Source organism: Scylla paramamosain, chromosome 43 (assembly GCF_035594125.1).
Source record: "Scylla paramamosain isolate STU-SP2022 chromosome 43, ASM3559412v1, whole genome shotgun sequence".
Classification (NCBI taxonomy): Eukaryota; Metazoa; Arthropoda; class Malacostraca; order Decapoda; family Portunidae; genus Scylla; species Scylla paramamosain.
The window spans coordinates 6072547-6091005 of record NC_087193.1 but is presented as its reverse complement, the minus strand read 5'-3'; the positions used below and the strand labels follow the sequence as shown (position 1 = coordinate 6091005).

At 46.5% G+C, this 18459-nt stretch overlaps 1 protein-coding gene across 1 annotated transcript in view; it reads left to right on the top strand.

The window, feature by feature from the left end:
* The window catches only part of LOC135093725 (alpha-2-macroglobulin-like), a 36699-nt gene that overhangs the window by 14106 nt on the left and 4134 nt on the right, over positions 1-18459 (top strand). The window contains exons 2-15 of the mRNA XM_063993265.1: positions 13030-13214; positions 13570-13808; positions 14071-14187; positions 14553-14707; positions 15115-15211; positions 15391-15606; positions 15917-16060; positions 16185-16388; positions 16490-16669; positions 16864-17038; positions 17265-17450; positions 17566-17642; positions 17949-18009; positions 18205-18439. Coding sequence (XP_063849335.1) covers positions 13030-13214; positions 13570-13808; positions 14071-14187; positions 14553-14707; positions 15115-15211; positions 15391-15606; positions 15917-16060; positions 16185-16388; positions 16490-16669; positions 16864-17038; positions 17265-17450; positions 17566-17642; positions 17949-18009; positions 18205-18439 — 2271 coding nt within the window. The remainder of the gene's footprint in view (positions 1-13029; positions 13215-13569; positions 13809-14070; positions 14188-14552; positions 14708-15114; positions 15212-15390; positions 15607-15916; positions 16061-16184; positions 16389-16489; positions 16670-16863; positions 17039-17264; positions 17451-17565; positions 17643-17948; positions 18010-18204; positions 18440-18459) is intronic.

Sequence of the window (18459 nt, the reverse complement as noted above, 5' to 3'; positions counted from 1 at the left end):
TCTTCTATTACTCTGCGTCCTTCCTTCGAATTTCTCTCATTCCCTTCATCAAATTTCCTCGGTTCTCTCCTTCCACTTAATTGTATTCCTCGTATGCCTCTTCCCTGCTTCCTTCCAGTCTCCCTCATTCATTGTTTTATCACACTCTTTTCCTTCCTTTCTGATAGTATTCCTGTTATGCGTCTTTTCCCCTCCCTTTCGGTAATGTCCCTTGTCATCCCCTTGTTTAGTAACCCTCCGTCTTCCTCTTCCTTCCTCCCTTTTTTTTCCCTCCCCACTTCTCCATTACTTCGAGGCTCCCGGGACGTGACACCAGTGCTTGTATCCGGGGAAGGGTCTGGCAGGGTAAGGCTTAACATTTTTTTCTTGCACTTTTTTCCAACCTCCTCCTCCTTTACACATTTTTAGTCAAGGTCAGCCCGTTGCCAACCATCCACACATGTCCGGGCAGCGTGTGGATATGTGAGCAAGTGGATGTCAGCAGGGGATTGGTGGAGGGGCGGGAGAGGCGGGAGGACACAGGGACGGGTGGATGGGGAGTCGGCAGGTGTGACAGAGGAGTGGACGGATAGAATGCTTGGTGGATAGACTCGTGAATGGACAGACGGGTATAAAGATAGGAAGTGGACGAGTAGAATAGGCAGGTAGAAGGATAGACAGGTAAATGAAGGATGTGGATAGGTATAAGGATGGATCGCTGGACAGGTAGACAGATACAGGTGGAAAAATGGACAGGTAGTTAGACAGGTGGATAGATACTGCTAGACGCGTGATTGAGTAGACACGTGGACAGCCAAGAATAAAACAGACGGACTGAGATGGATGGATGGATGGACAGACACAGACAGACAGACAGACAGACAGACAGATAGACAGGCAGACTTTCGAAAATTGCTCTTATCTGAAAATAGTTTGGTTTTATTTGAGTGCCTTGCTTATCAGGAGGGAGAAGAGCTTATCTTAATGGCCCACTTGCCTAAAAATTGCACAAGTTTATCTCTCACTGGCTATATTACTTCTGAGTTCGTGGAAGGGAGAGGCACTTGACCTACACTGGGTTCGCTGTTGCGGGGGAGACACGGCTGAGGGTCTGTTTGGTAAAATGATTATATTTGAGAGGGTTTGTTATTGTTTTTTGTATTAGTAATATGAGAACTTCGCTGGAGTGGCCAAGGATACTAGGCTTTGTTTGGTAATAGGAATGTATTGGAGTGGGCTTGTTATTGGGCTGTGTTGGCGGTGGCTGGATGAGAAGACTTACTGGAGTGGCCAAGAATAATAACATTGGTAAGGGGAACACGTTGATTAAGCACTTTATAGGTGAGAGCCAGATGTATTCCTGGACCAGTGTTCCCTTCGCTGCCTGTGTACTAGACGTGTCGCAATGCCTTCACAAAATCCACCAACTTGTGATGACTTGGAGAGAAAAAATCGGAGAGAAAAAATCTTGGTGTACCTTTTGCAAGCAGAGTTGTTTGGCCAGACCCACGCAAGTCTCGCCTCGTGGTGCGGACCCCAGGCTGGCGTCACTGAGCGTGTGGGCGAACGCGCTGCTTCGCCGTGGCCTTGACTAATTGTAAGGTTCTCAAGGTTACGAAAAGATTTAGTACTCGGTTCGTAGACACACGCACGCGCAGAGCCACACTGGCCAAACCAGCCTGAGTTTGACCACCTTTACAAATTTTAAAGCAAGAAATAAGACATTAAAGCATTACAGGTGAGGGAGACAGATTAAGTAAAGCATTACAGGTGAGGGAGACAGATTAAGTAACAAACAAACGAATGCACACGACCCACACCAACCAGACCTAGCGAGACTTTGCCCGTCTTGAAAGCCACTCTGAAAACAAACTCAAACATGAAAGTGTTGTGGATGAGGGAGAAAATTGCACGCACGAATGAGCAGGACCCACACTAACCATACCCGGCCAAACTTTATAAATATCGAAAGCAAATAATAAAGCAAGAAATACGCTAAGGTGTAATAAATGAAGGAGAAAGATTTAGTAGACACTCAAGTGATCGGGAGTCGAACTAACACAGACTTAGCCAAATTTTACGTACAATGAAAGCAAACCTTAAGAGCACGAAGAAATAGTGGTACAGGTGAAGTGACAAAGGCAGGAATGAAGACAAAGTTGTGTAGGTAATTACATGGGACGAGAGGGCAGGTGAAACAAGGCAAAGGTATGCAGACAGGAAGAAAGACCAACTAGAAAAAAAAAGGAAGAAAAAGGAAGCTATGGTGAAGAGACAGAAGCAATGAGGAAAGAAATAGGTATATGGGGCAAGAGGACACGTGAGGCAAGGTTAGCATGACAGGTGAACAGACTAGAAAAAAGGTGCTGCACTGAAGGTTGCATATATAAAAGGTTCCATATATATCTACGACTATAAGACAGGTAAGGTAAGGCAGGGTAGAAGGTAGGACAGGTAAGGCAAGGTAGGACAGGTAAGACAAGGTGAAAGGGATCATAAAACCTACAAAAAACTAATTAAGATAAGAGACAGGTGAACGAGGTGAAGTAGAGATAGTAATTAGGAAATAATGAAACAGGTAAGGCAAGGCAGAAAGTAGAAAAGGTAAGACAAAGTAGAAAAAAATAACAAAACCTACAAGAAACTAATTAAGATAAACAGGCGAACGAGGTGACAAAGATAGGAATTAGGAGATAGTGGGAGAGTGTCCAGGTGTGAGAGGCAAGAGAACAGGTAAAGCAAGGGAAGGATAGCACAGGTAGCAGGACGCCAAGGTAAGACTTTAATTAAGTTACCTGGCGGGCGTGGAGGTGGCTAGGTGGCGCCAAAAGTAAGCCATTTTTTTTCAACCACATACCTATTTTCTGAAGGGAAGAGTGGTGACTGATGAGAGAAAAGCTTACAGGTGTATATTAGGATGCAACTTACCTGTACTAATGGAAGGGACGTTAAGGTAAGGAGTATTTAAAGTGGTTACCTGCGTGCCTAAGAAGAGGGTGCTGATGGGTGGAGGTGGAAGGTTAAAAGTATTATTCTTAAACGTTCTATTTACCTGTGTTTACCTGGGCCGGGTAGGAGGGGACAGGATGGGTTGGTTGCTAGGAGGGTGGAGGCTGTGTGGGCTTGAGGCAAGGGGCGTGACCTGACCTTGGAGAGAGAAGGGCACGCCGGGAGGACATCAACCCGAGGGAGTGGCAGGGAGGGTGAGGGAGAGACAGGGAGAGACAGGGAGAGTGAGTAGGTGGACACTGATGGAGGTCCGTGTCTGTGAGTGTTTATATGTATACACGCCACGTATTGGTTCCCTTTTAACGGGGTTCACTGACACCATGCTTGTATATTTCAAGAGCGCCTTAGTTAGGTTCATACAGGTTTTCTCCGATATATTTATGCAGCCAGCTTCATACAGGCTTGTGTTTAAGTTCATGTCAATATTTCAGTCATACAGATCGTTTATGGTTAGTCACGATCTTTTCTGAGAACGTATACATATTACACACACACACACGCATACACATACACACACACGTACGGTATCGCCAAAAAATTTTTCTTGTATTTTCCTTGCTTATACATTCTGACCTGGCAGGTGAGAAGGTAATCAACCTCATCATTAATACATTTTTTTTTCTTTTCTTGTTACACCCCATCTCATCTCTCCTTGTCTCTGTGTGCCCTTCTCTTAGTCTGTCTATCTTTCTAAATTTGTCTTCCTGTTTGTCTCACTGTCTATTTGTTTCTGTCTTTGTCTGCCTGTCTCAATTTCCCTTCCTGTCTCTCACTGTCTCCCTGTCTGCCTTCCTGTCTCTCACTGTCTCCCTGCCTGCCTTCCTGTCTCTCACTGTCTCCCTACCTGCCTTCCTGTCTCTCACTGTCTTTCTAAACCAGTCCCACAAACACTCATCATCCAGACACAGTGGAGGACCCTCTGGCACCATAAATCTGCCACAACCCAACCATTCCAGAAAAACCCGCCGCCTGACATTAACCTCCCGGCTCAAGAAGTAGCTGTAGATCGAGACACTTCCTCTCCTCCGCCTTGCCTCTAATGTACTGGAGGTCGTGAATAATACAACCCCGTGTATAATCCCTGTATAATGGAACTCCTTGGTATTCCGCGGGGCAGGCGAGCCAGTATGGTCTCCTGTAAACTTTGTATTTCCCCAAGGCGAGGGTGAATGGCCTTCAAGGTTCCCGTGGCTCAATGCTGCGGGGAATAACATGACAAAAACTTCTTGCCGCCCCTCTGCCGCCCCCTGTCTCCCCTTATCTTCCCCTGACGCCTCCTGCTTCCCCCTGCCTCCCCTTCCTTCTGCCTCTCCCTGAAGCTTCTCCCAACTCACTGACACCCCTTCTCCCCCTGCCTTCCATTGCCTCCCTTGTCACCCCTGCCTCCCCTTCCTTCTGCCTCTCCCTGAGACCTCTCTCATCTCACTGACACCCCGTCTTCCCCTGCCTTCCCCCTGCTACTCCCTGCCTCCCCCTGACGCCCCCAGATACCCCTAGACAGTGCATGGGCAGAGCGTTGCATTGGTTCGCATCTGCTTTTTTTATGATGACCTAAGGCATGTGTGTGTGTGTGTGTGTGTGTGTGTGTGTGTTTCCTCCTGTCGTGTTTCTGGATACTGACCTCGGTGACTTAGATAAGTGGAGGCACGGGTGGAGAGAGGAGAGATCGAGGAGTGGAGAGAAAGCATGGAGGTGTAATAGGTTAGTGTGGGAGAGGTGGAGGAGTGGAGAGATAGCATGGAGGTGTAAATAATGAGGGCTTAAGTTGAGTTGGGAGAGAGAGAGAGGTGGAGGAATGGAGAAAGGTAGAAGAGTGACAGACAGAGAGATAAGGAATGGAAGGAGAAAGATATAAAAAAAGTACGAAGACGTGCAAACAGACAGAAGGAGAGGCGGCAGGAGTGAGAGAGGGAGCAAAGAAAAAGGATAAGAGAACAAAAGGAGAGAGAGATAAAAGAATGAAGGAGAGAGGGCATGGCGACAAGGGAAGAGGGAGTGGTGGTGGGAATGTACGAGGAGGGAGGGAGGGAGGGAGGGAAGAAGGCTTGGAGGGAAGGAGGTTTGCAAGCAGGCAGGAGAGAATGGATACCAGGAGACAAAGGGTGGAGGTGGAGGAAAGAAGGCGTGGAGAGTGACATGGGAAGGAGGGAGGGAGGGAGAGAGAAAGGGAGGAACAAGCAAGTAAGAAAGGATAGATGCATTGTAAAGATGGAGAAAATAAGACAGAGAAGAAAATAAGAGAAAATAAGAGAGAGAGGAGAAACAAGGAAAGGAAGAAAGGAGGGAGAGATAAGGAGAGGAGGGAGGGCAAGACTTACAAGCAAGTAGAGAGAATTATTTATTACATTTGGAAAGGAGGAAGCAGGGAAAAAGAGAGAGGGAGAGAGGGAGGAAGGAGGGAAAAGACACAAACAGGGTTGGCTATAACTAATACTTTATTGCAACTTAACATTTGAACGTCTCCTTAAAAAAAACAAAAAGCCTGACTTATCAACAAACACCAAGCAGCAAGTGTCGAGCAAGCCTGTCCCTCACCAGACACACAACACTGGCTTCATCTTCCCGCCCCTGCATTAATACCAAGACAAAAAGCACAGAGTCTTGAATACGAGGATGTACATTGTTACCTCTCATTCCCTGCCACATAAAAATTCCCACATGAATCACGGAATCCTGTAGACGAGGAAGCTACACAGTGACCTTCATTCTGTAGCTCTTCACTCTCTTATCCCGACTGTTCTCAAAGGCCACAGAGATGATTAGTGGGGTTCTCATGAGTGCTTCTCCTGTTAATGCAGAAATCTTGTTAATTTATCACTAGAACCGTAAGATAATTCAAAACCTGTGTCACTTCGATTAGAGCCTTTGGTAAGTAGTCAGGGTGCAATGCAAGAGATTTAGAATATAGTACATTGGCGCCATCTTTCATTCTCTGCCACGATGAAACTGACACACAGACGCATACATCTTGACACGAAAAAGCACACTGGCGTCACGTTGAAACTGACAAACCAGGACATTGACATCACCTCTCATTCCCTGCCACGTTGGAATTGACAGACAAGTATGAGTCTTACTACGAGGCAGAACACTGGCGTCACCTTTCATTCCCTGCAACGTTAAAATTGATAATAACAAATTTTGACACGAAAAAGCACCCTGGCGTCACCTCTCATTCTGTGCCGCGTTCATACTGACACACACAACACGCAATCTTGAGAGGGAGAGCAAAAGGGAGCGTGTCTGATCCTCATTCTCTGCCACGTTAACACTGACACACAGAAACGTGAGTGGGAGAGGAAAATAGAACGTGGCGTGACCTCTTAGCGTTCCCGCCACGTGGATTGAAGAACCTGCAGTTTAGACACACCGGTATTAGAATGTGAACGGCGCTACAACTTTCACTTCCCTCGGCACACTTGTTTGTTTGAAAGTTGTATCTTAGTGTCGAAAAATTAAAATGTTAAATTATGCAACATGAGGGAAAATGTCTGAAAATAAATTAAGATATAAAAAAAAATGTGTTGTGAATTATACACTGCTAATTAAAAAAGGAAAAGAGGAAAAAACGCGATAAAAGACTTGAAAAATATGCAACACGAGAGAAACGTCTGGAACAAAAATATGAAAAAAACCTTGTACGACTTGAAAATTAATAAATAAATAAATAAATAAATAAAAAAAAATAACCCAACAACTCTTAATCACCCAAGGAACATTAATTCTTTCAACAACCTCCCTTGATACCCTTCACACCACCACTTCACCACCTCACCACCACCTCACCACCTCACCACCGCTTCCCCTATACCTGTATTCAGAAACGCCCCGCTGCCTCACCACGCCTATCTTCCAAGGCCACAGATATGAATTTCAAGAGTATTAACCCCTATTAATAATATAGAAACCTTCTTAATCTGTCATTACAACCATAAAAGACACTCTTAATCTTATAACTTCAACTTGGAGCCTTATGAAAGTAGTATAGATTTGACGCAGAAGTTTCAGAATATGGTTCCTGGTCAGCTTTGTCTCTAAGGAAGCAGACAGCAGACGGCGAGGCACGATGCTACCCTGCTATGCTCGCTGTGCCTCTTGTCAGCAGTCTAAGTAAATAACAGCGCCTGGAAACACCGGGCTGAGTGAGGAGCGAATGACTAGACGACGTGGGTTGAAGGTTGTGGCCTTGACTGAAGAGGTGGAGGGAAGGAAGAAAGAAGGAAGGAGGAGGGAGTGGTAGGGAGGTGCAAATAGAAGGGGGTGGAGTTGGGAGATGAGTGGAGATGAGCAGGTGTTTCTGAGAAGAATAGAGGGATGACGCGTGGAAGATGTTGTGGACGTACGTGTGTGTGTGTGTGTGTGTGTGTGTGTGTGTGTGGCCTTCGTATGTTGTGCTCATGAAGGGAAAGGATGAGGAAGGGAGAAGGGGATGAAGGGGAGGGAAAGGAGAGATTAAAGACAGGAAGGGAGGACTTAAGGTAGAAGGATGGGAATAGAGGAGGGGGAGGGAAGACCGAGGGATAAGAAAAAGGGGGGAGGAAAGAGGAGAATAGAGAAGAAAAACGGAAGAGAAGAAAAGGGAAGGTAGGGGAGTGTTGAAGAGAGGCAGAAAAGATAAAAAAAATAAATAAAATAAAAGCAAGAAGCATAAAAGAAGATAAAAAGAAAGAATAGGGAGATGAAAACAAAATAAAATAAAAAAAATGGAAAGTGATGAATAGCGGGTGACACAAACAGAAGAGCGAAACAGTGAAGTGAAGGAAATAAGACAGTCAATACTATACATTCTATCAAGCACAAACGCCCTTGAAGCACTGGGGAGACGTGGGTGTGAAGGGACGAAGGCGTGGAGAGAAGAGAAGAGAAGGGCAGGGCAGAGAAGAGAAGAGAAGAGAAAGTTAAGCTGTGGGGACACGCGAAGGAAGCATCAAGATATCAGGACATAGGACATCACCAAGAAGCCGCAGGAATCTCAGCTCATTAACCTAGGGAGAAAAAATTAGATGAACCTCGCCTTCTGAATATATTTAAACCGCGTCGTCAGTTACCGTACCTAAAACTGAGAGTCTGATTTCTTCGCTTTTTTTGTTCCTTGTGGTTCAGTTCGTTCAGTGTCAATAGGGAAGGTGGGTCTGTAAATTATCAAGTGTTTTGTTGATGTTTGTATTTTGTTCTTTGTTCTTCATCGTGCAGTTTGTTAAGAATCTTGTTGGAAGAAGGTGGATTTATAAATTATCAACCGCTCCTTAATTCTCCCTGGTATTTATTTATTTTTTTTATTTATTTTTGTTCTTTGTTATGGGGTTTGTTCAGAATCGCGATAGAAAAGGTGGATTTATAATTATCACCACCACCACCACCACCACTACTACTATCCTCCTCTTCCTTCTCTTAATCCTCCTCCTCTTCCTTCTCTTAATCCTTCTCCTCCTCCTCCTCTTGCTTCTTCTCATCCTCCTCCTCCTCTTCCTTCTCTTAATCCTTCTCCTCCTCCTCCTCTTGCTTCTTCTCATCCTCCTCCTCCTCTTCCTTCTCTTAATCCTTCTCCTCCTCCTCCTCTTGCTTCTCCTAATCCTCCTCCTCCTCCTCTTAATCCTCATTCTCTTCTTCCTTCTCTTGCTTTCCTCCCCGTCCTCCTCCTCCTCTTTTCTGTCCTCCTACTCTTCCTTCTTCCCTTACTTCTTCCTCTCCTTATCTTCCTCCTCCTCCTCTTACTCCTTCGCCTCCGTCTTTTATTTCTCTTTCTCCTCCTCCTGCTCTTCCTCCTCTTTGTTCTGTCTTCTTCCTTTTGTTTTAGAATTAATAACTTTTTATCCAGTCACCACTACCACCACCACCACCACCACCTTTCCTTTCTCCTCATATTGTTTATTAATTATCTTTCATTCGTTCCTTTTCATCCAATCACTGTGTCCCTGACCGCTGCTTCCTTCTGTAAATCATATATTGAATTTCAACTCCTCGCTTCAAAAAACAGTCAAGAATTAGTTGCAATGACACGTCACAGGGGCGCCTAACTTCTGAACCTTTAACCTTGAAGAAGTGATGTAAGCTTAACACAAAAAGGAAACAAGGAAGGATACTTATTAAGGATTCATCGTTTTCCTAGTGTCCCTCAGAGTCCAATACCAGTTATTCTTCCAGGACACACCTAACTTCTGAACTTTTAACCTTGGGAAAAAAAAAGAATAAATAAAAGGAAACTGTTCGTACATTTAACACAAAAAGAAAGGAGGATACTTGTCATTAAGGACTCCTGTTTTCCTGGTGTTCTTTTGGGAGTTCTGTACCAGTTATTCTACCAGGACACCCTTAACCTTGAAAAATAATGCAAGTCTAACACAAAAAAAGAAGGATACTCATCATTAAAGACTCCACTTTTGCTGGTTACCTACTTTCCTCCAGTGTCCTGCTCCAGTTACCCTCCCAGGAAACCCTAAGCACTATGTCCTTGAATCCTAACCTTTTATCCTTGTGCTCCTTTGTCCTTGAGTTCCTAGAAGCTCAGGTTTGGAAATTGGAAGGCATCGCAGTGTGGCGCTTGGTATGTGAGTGTAGCGCTTGTTATGTGAGTGTAGCGCTTGTTATGTGAGTGTAGCGCTTGTTATGTGAGTGTAGCGCTTGTTATGTGAGTGTAGCGCTTGTTATGTGAGTGTGGCGCTTGTTATGTGAGTGTGGCGCTTGTTATGTGAGTGTAGCGCTTGTTTTGTGAGTGTGGCGCTTGTTATGTGAGTGTGGCGCTTGTTATGTGAGTGTAGCGCTTGTTATGTGAGTGTGGCGCTTGTTATGTGAGTGTAGCGCTTGTTATGTGAGTGTGGCGCTTGTTATGTGAGTGTGGCGCTTGTTTCTAGAAGGTCGTGCCATTCAGTTAAGGTTTTAAAAAGCGAGACCATTTTCAAACTTCATTTTCATCTGATGACAGGGATATGTTCTTCACTTAAGAAGAACCATTGTAAATATGTAAAATATTTTTTTATGTTGTTAGGAGTGGCGCGTAGATAATAACCATATTTCACTTTAAAAAAAAAAAATATTAAGACAAAAATAACTTGTCGCTTGATGTACACTCTTTACATCAATATTGTACTTTTCGTAATTTAATCATCAGTAATCTTAGAGGAAAATTTTCATCGCAAAATTTTTTTTTAAATTTTGTACAGGTGTGGACCTTCATTAAAGGACTGATTGTTTAATGAAGTGTTTTCTTAGCAGGAAGTGTGTAGCTCAGGGAAAGTCACCTTCGTGTCAACAAATATCTTGTGTGTGTGGTTGAAGCTCGTCTGTTTCGAGGGTGTGGAGGTTGTCTTGCGTCAGTAAGGTGGAGGGTTTGACAGACAAGAAATCATGAGTTTTTCTTCTTTTACATTCGTGTCTTCTATTTCGTATTATGCAAGGCTCATTATGCAAGGCGCGCATCTTGAGAGGAGGTGCGCAGTGCTGTGGTTATATGAAGGAACGCCTTGCTTTACGATATGAAATACCTGGATCTCTCTTGGTTAATTATTCACTCTCCATGTAAAGACTCAACAATGTCAAAAAAAAAAAAAATCCCCCCCCCAAAAAAAAATAATAACAATAATAATGAGCTATGAAAGACACGTGTACCAAAACATTTCCTACAACAGAGAATTTCCTAACACACGCAAAACAGCTTCTCAAATTACATGAAAATAAATAAAAAAAAAAAAACATTTGGTAATACGATAAGTGTAAACGCTTGAATAATAGTGAAAAGAGATCAGAAAAAGAAATCCTTGAATACCAAATATTTCACTTCTTTATTGTACTTTATTTCTTTATTTTTTGTATTTCTTTTTTTTTGTCACATCCCGGTGCAGTTTATTTCCTTCTCTATATATTTATCGTCCTTCTTGATTTCCTTCTTTATTCACAAACCCGGTGCAGTTTATCCCCTCTCCACTTCTCTCTCCACACTCCGGTGCAGTCCAGTTCGCCTCATCTCCCCTCAGCCCCACCACGTGCACTTCCCCTTCCGGCGTGTCACCTCGGCACGTACTGGCCACGCTCCTCCCAGTGCGTCACGCTCCCTGTGGTGTTTATGTGACTCACCACGCAAGCACGAGTGACGGCTACATGTCACCTGTGCAGATGCAGGTGTACAAAAGAAAGGAAGGAAGGAGGGAGGGAGGTAGGGAGGGAATGAAGCAAGGAAGGAAAGGCAGGGGAAAAGATGGAAGGAAGTAAAGGAAGGATGAAAGGAAGAAAGAGAAGGAGGGAAGCAAGCAAGCAACCAACCAAGGAAAGAAGGAAGGAAGAAAAGAAGGAAGGAAAGAAGGAAGGAGGGAAGCAAAGAAGCAGGGAAAGGAAGAGAAGGGAGGGAGGGAGAAAGGGAAGGAAGGAGAGAGAGAGAGAGAGAGAGAGAGAGAGAGAGAGAGAGAGAGAGAGAGAGAGAGAGAGAGAGAGAGAGAGAGAGAGTGAAGATTTTTGAGGAAAGAAAGAATGGGAAAGGAAGAGAGAAGAGAAAGAAAAAGGGAACGGAGAAGAGGAAAGGGAAAGACAGAAAAGAAGAACACGAAAGGGAAGGAAGAAAACGGAGAACTGAGAAGGGAAAGAGGAAAAAGGAGGACAGGAAGGGAAGCTTGTTTACACACACACACACACACACACGGAGCAGTGGCCTTGAATGGGACACTATCATGCATACATCACCCCGCTCCTGTACATCCGGGGTGACTAATTTCATAACCCATTCAGTGCCTCTTTTTGTACTTTTTCCTTCGCTCTTAATTGAACGTCAGGCTGCGGGGAGGGAGAGGCAGGAGGCGGGGCGGAGGGTGGGGGGTGGGGGGGCGGTGAGCGGTGCTGTGGTTCAGTCTGTGCTAGCAAGATTAGATGGATGGTTTTACTGATTTCCTTGACTATTTTAGGTTTCCTTGAGATTTCCCCGTCACGATTTCACATTTTTCCCACAATTCTACACTTTTCCTTGACATTTTGCCAAGTTATCTTCATGTATATGTTGTATAAAATGTTTAAATTCCGTACAAATGTATGAATTTCCTTCGATCTTTCACATTTGCCGCACGACTTTTATAAACTTCTCTTGTATTTTGCCTAAGAACACCTTGCACATTTATCACGCGTGCTGCCAAAACATTTCCTATATTTCCATACAAAATTTAATACTTCGTTTTTTTTTTTTTTGGTGCGTATTATGTCATTTCAATTTATTTATTTTTGTTTATTTATTTTATTTTTATTCATTTACCTTTTTGAGTGGCCATAGGTCTCTCATTATTCTGAAAGTTAACAAGACCAACACCGCATAAATCACCAAGCACGCGTCCCACACTCCAGCACAATCTCCCACCAACTTTTCCCCTGAGCGCGCGTCACACTCCAAGTATAAAACCATCAGTCTCGCCACGTGTGTTTGTTGACGTCACGGAGGCGCGGGATGTGGCGCTGTGTACCCGATGACTCCTGACTTTGACTCATCTGCACGCGGTGGTCAGGTGCGGGTGGCCACGTGTGTCAGTGGAGCGTTAAGACCTCGCCCACTTCCCGTCAGAGGGCGTGGGGGGAAAGGTACGGGAGGTCTTTATTGCAGGAATGGGCTTTTTTTCAGTTGCGCAGCGTAATTATGACGAACTGGATCATTTCGGTAAGAGTTCACGAGTTGCGAGGGTTCACTGCCAGCGGGATCAAGCGTCGTCTGGGTTAGTGTTGTGTAGTGAAGAATTGCAAGGGTTCACGTAGACTTGGTGATGTAAAGACGGAAGGAGTGGGCTGGTGTCCGAGTTGCAGTGGTGGGGCATGCGATGGTGCCAAGTTATTCATGAACAGCTTCGTAGTGGTTCACTGTGGTCTCGAGGCTTCACACTTAGTGGAAGGAACCGTTTTTCGTTCCACCATTGTTTTTTTCTAATGATCAGCGAACCGTGCAGGCAATCCACTGAAGGATTATAATTACTAGACTTTCATTAAATAGGTTACTGCGTTGCTCAGTAAAAGGCGCAGTCTGGCGCCCGGAAAAGTTGTGCCTGTGGATTAATACCATGTTCCTTCCTGTCTTTGCAGAGCTTACATCCTCACGACGCCCCGGCAAGCCATCAGTGATCACGAGCAGCAACTGTGCGTGTTCGTGACTGACCCCGCGGCCCCACCAGGCGTCCTCAACGTCTCCCTCTCCATCTGGGACAGCAGCAAGCTTATTGAAGACAGAAACCAGACTATTTTCCAGGAGATTATAAACATCCCGTCAGGTTTGTTCCTCGTGGTTTGTCATAATTGAGTTTTTTTGTAATCAGTTATCAAGTCTCTTGATCTGCTTGTAATCTTAGAAAATTGATGGGTACTTTGCATACCAGGAATAGAGATTGTTGAGTAAGAAGACCAGCTGAGTGTCTTGTCAATGGTGCGGGCAGCTGAGTGTCTTGTCAATGGTGCGGGCAGCTGAGTGTCTTGTCAATGGTGCGGGCAGCTGAGTGTCTTGTCAATGGTGCGGGCAGCTGAGTGTCTTGTCAATGGTGCGGGCAGCTGAGTGTCTTGTCAATGGTGCGGGCAGCTGAGTGTCTTGTCAATGGTGCGGGCAGCTGAGTGTCTTGTCTCTGTGTGCAGGCAAGTACGAGAAGTGTCACAACCTCAACCTGCCAACCATCGAGCAGTACAGCGGCAACCTGCACATCAAAGGCAGCCTGAGCGGTCTCAAGCTGAACGACACAGTGGGTCTCTCCATCAAGCGGTCCAATGAGAAGACTTTCATACAGACGGACAGGTACAAGTACCGGCCCGGGGAGAAGGTGCAGTTCCGCATCCTGACAATCACCGGCAACAAGATGGAGGTGTCCACGAAGGATGTAAGTGGCAGCGCTTTTTTCCTCACTTTATGCTTCTACTGGTGGCACTGGCACTAGAATCCCTTTCCTCCAGCGCTTCTTCCTACATGTCACTTCCCTAAACCTTCACCTCACTGTGTTACCCAAGGATGTCCCTGTTCTTCCCTGCAGTACCAAAGTGTCTGTCACCTTTACGTAACAAAGATCCAAAAGTCTGCTGCTGTTTGAAATCTCCTGCAGTCATACGGTCGTGACCTTCTGACCTGTAACCTTCCTTCCCCAGTATCAAGAGATCTGGGTCACCACGCCCTCCAGGAACAGGGTCGCCCAGTGGAAGAACGTCAGCAACCACGAGGGTTTGGTCCACCTTGAATTCCAGCTGGCCGACGAGCCCGAGGAGGTGAGTGGAAACCCGGCACAGACAGGCATATACAGGTACAGGTAAACAAAGGTGCATAGAGAGTGGAGGACAGACGCAAGTAACCTGAGACTCACAACAAGGACATGGAAGGGATAAACGCTTTTCCTTTCTACTTTCTTCATGTGGCTTCACTAATTAGTGCCACCTGCGGAACTGTTTTACCTGAGCCTTTTTATCAGCTTCCCAAGTTAGGCTGAACAGATATGCGGTGTATTATGGTGATTATAGAAAGCAAATGAACTCCTCTACAAAAGAATCATGACAGGTGTTTTGGTAGCGGTTGGCATGGGCTGTAAGTGTAAATATTGGGTCTGAACACAAGCCTCTTCTCCCTCTTCCTGCAGGGTTCCTACACCATCCACCTCACGACGCCAACAGGGACGACAATACAGAGGTTCGTGGTGGAGGAGTTTGTGCTGCCGCGCTACGAAATAAAAATCAAGCCCCCACCCTACATCCTGGCCACGGCTGAGAACTTCACCTTCACCGTGTGTGCCAAGTGAGCTCCTGACGCAGTGCAGAGGGGCTTGGGCGTCTGGCACAGGCGTAAAAGGAGTGGAAGAATTATAGGTGGAAGGGCATACATTACTGGAATAGGCATGGCAGAAGGATGTACAATAAATGAGAGGCGGTGGAAGATGGAAGACGCGTACGAGCAAAGATGTGGATTACTAGAATGAGGACAGAAGTGACAGAGATGGAAGGGATGGAGGTGGAAGGGTGTGGAGTACTGGAAGGAGGGTGGGTGGTCAAAGAAAGGAAACTTGAAATTGGGTTTGCATAACAAGATGAAAGCCAGAAGGACTACAGTGTAAGTGTAAGGGACTGAAAGGAGATTGAAGGAAACTAAGATCGTTTTCACTCTCTTTGCAAGTCTTGTGTGCTCATCCTGTTTCTCCCCTGCAGCTACACGTTCGGACAGCCAGTGAAGGGCAACCTCTCCTTCACCATTTACAACCACCAGAGCAGGAAGTGCAGCGTCTCAAAAATCACCAACACCACCGTGAGTATCCCAGCAGTGCCTCTCGCTGCCACGTCCGTCACTCAGCGTCTCCAAAACTCTTTAATAGTTCCGTAATGCTGATGTACGACTCAATGTTTCAAAATGTCCTCAATACTCCGAGCCTTTAAATATCCGGTTCATGTATCAACCCTGAGCCCAGACGTGTTTTTGTGTTTCAGATCCACGGGTGCAGAGACATTATGGTGCCAGCAGATGAGCTGCGGATCATGGACTGCAACGTGTACTCCGTCCGCGCCTCCGCCCTGGTGGAGGAGGAAGGTACCGGCCTGCAGATGACGGAATCACAGAGCACCTCCATCACTCGCTCTGCTGTCAACTTCAAGACTCTGTACAAGGACGAGTTCATGAAGCCCAACCTTCCCTACAGCGTCAAGGTGAGTCCCAGGCACAGGTCCTCCTGCACACAATGCTATGGCGCCCACCAGTGTGCATGATATAAAGAGCAGCTATTTTGAAACGCTTTTTAAGAAGATGTTCAAAGGCCTCTTGTGCCTAGTAGGACTGTCATGTTTGTGTTGCCCAGATATGATGGAGTAACACTAAACCACCACCAGAACCATGCAAACATCAATAACTTGCAATAAAACTTGTTAAAAATAGTCGAAACAAGGCGCCGAAACCTTAACCTTAAGGAATACGGTACTACAATTTTGAGTGAGGTGTTAATGGACATGTCTGTGACAGCTACGGGCCGAGTTACCTGACGGCACCCCAGCACCAGGCGTGCCCGTGGAGGTGTGTGCCGCAGGATGCTGTACTAACGACACCACCGCAGCAAACGGAATCCTGAACATTGTTCTTCCTAACTACAACTCCTACAGTGTCCTGGTGAGTGGATGGCGCGAGCTGCGTGCTCCTTTTGCTAAATCTTGTGGCTCTGGCTGCCTGGCTCAACAGCCTTCGGGCCTAACACGAGTATTGCTTTGCTCACCGGCGTCCTTCCCTCGCGCAGGTGAAGGCCCTCAACTGCCGCGCCGGTATGAGGTCCTCGGAGTACACAGACAACATCGAGCACTACTTCTCGCCCTCCAACTCCTCGCTGCTCATCATCGCGCCGGAGAACAAGCTGGAGTGCTCGCCCAAAGCCCCCAGTAAACACGTGCTGCCGATGCTCTTCTCGGCCCGCGACCAGCCCACCGCGGCCATCACGGTGCAGGTAAGTGCTGCCAAACTATTCCTCGTGGTGTGCAGCTTACTTGATCCTTCTCCTCCTCCTCCTGCCCCTCCCCCTGCCCTCTAACACTCTTACCGCCGCAGATCGTGTCCCGTGGCCAGATTCAGCATTCGACCACGCAGGAGGTCACGCTGACGGCCGGTGACCTTCCCTTCGAGGTGGCGAACATGGTGGAGCCCCTGCCGCCCCCCATCGAGGGCACCGTGCGGGGTCTCGTGAATCTGGAGATCACTCTGCCTCCGACGGCCTCCCCGACGGCTAAGGTGCTTATCAGGGCTGCGGCAGCCATGCTGGGAGGCCTTGTTTGTCATTTGTGGGAATAATCTCTGGCAGGCTGTTTGACAGGAAAAATAAGAGAGATGATGTATTAAATCTCTCTCTCTCTCTCTCTCTCTCTCTCTCTCTCGACACAACTTAGTAAGATAGGCACTGTAGCATCTGGTTGGTGTTGCCGCAGGTGCTGGTGTGGTATACTCGTGCTGATGGCGAGGTGGTGTCGGACATGCGCGAGCTGGAGGTGGACCGCTGCCTGGCTAACAACGTGTCAATGAGCTGGTCAACGAAGAAAGCACAGCCTGGCGAGGCAGCTTCCTTCACGCTGAGCGGGGAACCTAACTCCGTCTGTAGCGTGGGTGAGTGTTGCGGGAGAGGTGTGGATAGAAGGCGTGGGTGAGTGTTGCGGGAGAGGTGTGGATAGAAGGCGTGGGTGAGTGTTGCGGGAGGGGTGTGGTTAGAAGGAAGCTGACAAAGCACACGGTTAAAAGGAAGCGTGAGTGATGAAAATACACCCAAGTGTTGTGTTATGTTCCTTCTTGTAAAGCGGTGTTGTTGACACGCCCTTTGTTCCTCCCCCCACAGGTGTGGTGGACAAGAGCACCGAGCTGCTGGCAGGAGACCCTGACCCAATCACTTTGGAGAGACTCTTCAACTTCGTGGAGCGCTTCACCATCTACAAGTGGTCCAGGTCTCAAATCAACGACCATGATTACTGCAACAGGCGCAGGAGACAAGAACAGCAAGCACAGGCTGGATCACCACTTACAGGTGATTAAAGATGCCAGCTTTGTGATAAGATATAAGTTAGGTTAGGTTATACTTTGTGTGTGTGTGTGTGTGTGTGTGTGTGTTCACAAGACGCTTGCCACTAACGTTTCTATAGGTGTTATTTCCCCAGATGACTCATTCTTATACTACGGCTACTACAGCAGCTACGTCGACGCTATCAAGATGTTTTCGGTGAGTAAGACGAAGCACTTTCATTGAAAACATCAAACGAAAATGTAGATTATTGTCTCTTTGTTAATTCCTGACCCAGAAAACCATCCTTTACTTGTTTAAAATAATAATAATGGTAATATCATAATTGTTATTATTATTTCATTAATTATCACTATTTCAGTAACTATTATTATTATTTTCAATTTAAAGTTAATTCAATTTGAAATTTCCCATGAGCCACCCATAGTCCAGCGGTGCCTCGCCGCCACCTGTCTGGAGGCGCGGCTCCTCAGCCTTAAACAATAACCTGAATCTCCGCCACAGGACGCCGGCCTCTACGTGCTGACGGACCTGACGGTGGAGACGCGCCCCTGCGAAAAAGAGGGTGAGTGTCGAAAGCCACAGCATCTGAGAGTTCACCTGTACAAAACTCTGACGTACCACTGCATACTGTTAATGTACTTGTCCTTAAATGTGATCTATACAAAACACTCTTACTTTGTTACGAAAAGAGAGAGAAACTTTCCCTAACATCAGTCATGTAGGATACATTCACCCTCTCCACTCGTGTTTGCCTCAGAATACCGTCATCATGGATTTGGCGGCGGCTCCGCTGGCATCGCCGGAATTGCGTTTGATCGTCCAAAACCCGCAGCGCCCCCCCAGGCCCTCGGCGCCGTCGCCATAGCCGAGGATGCCCTCGGCCCTGACAGGGAGCAAGCGATTGAACACAAAACCAGCAGCGAGAGCAGTGACGAGGAGGCTCCCAGGACTAATTTCCCCGAGACGTGGCTGTGGAACATCATGGTGGTGCCGTAAGTGTTGTCACCCCGTG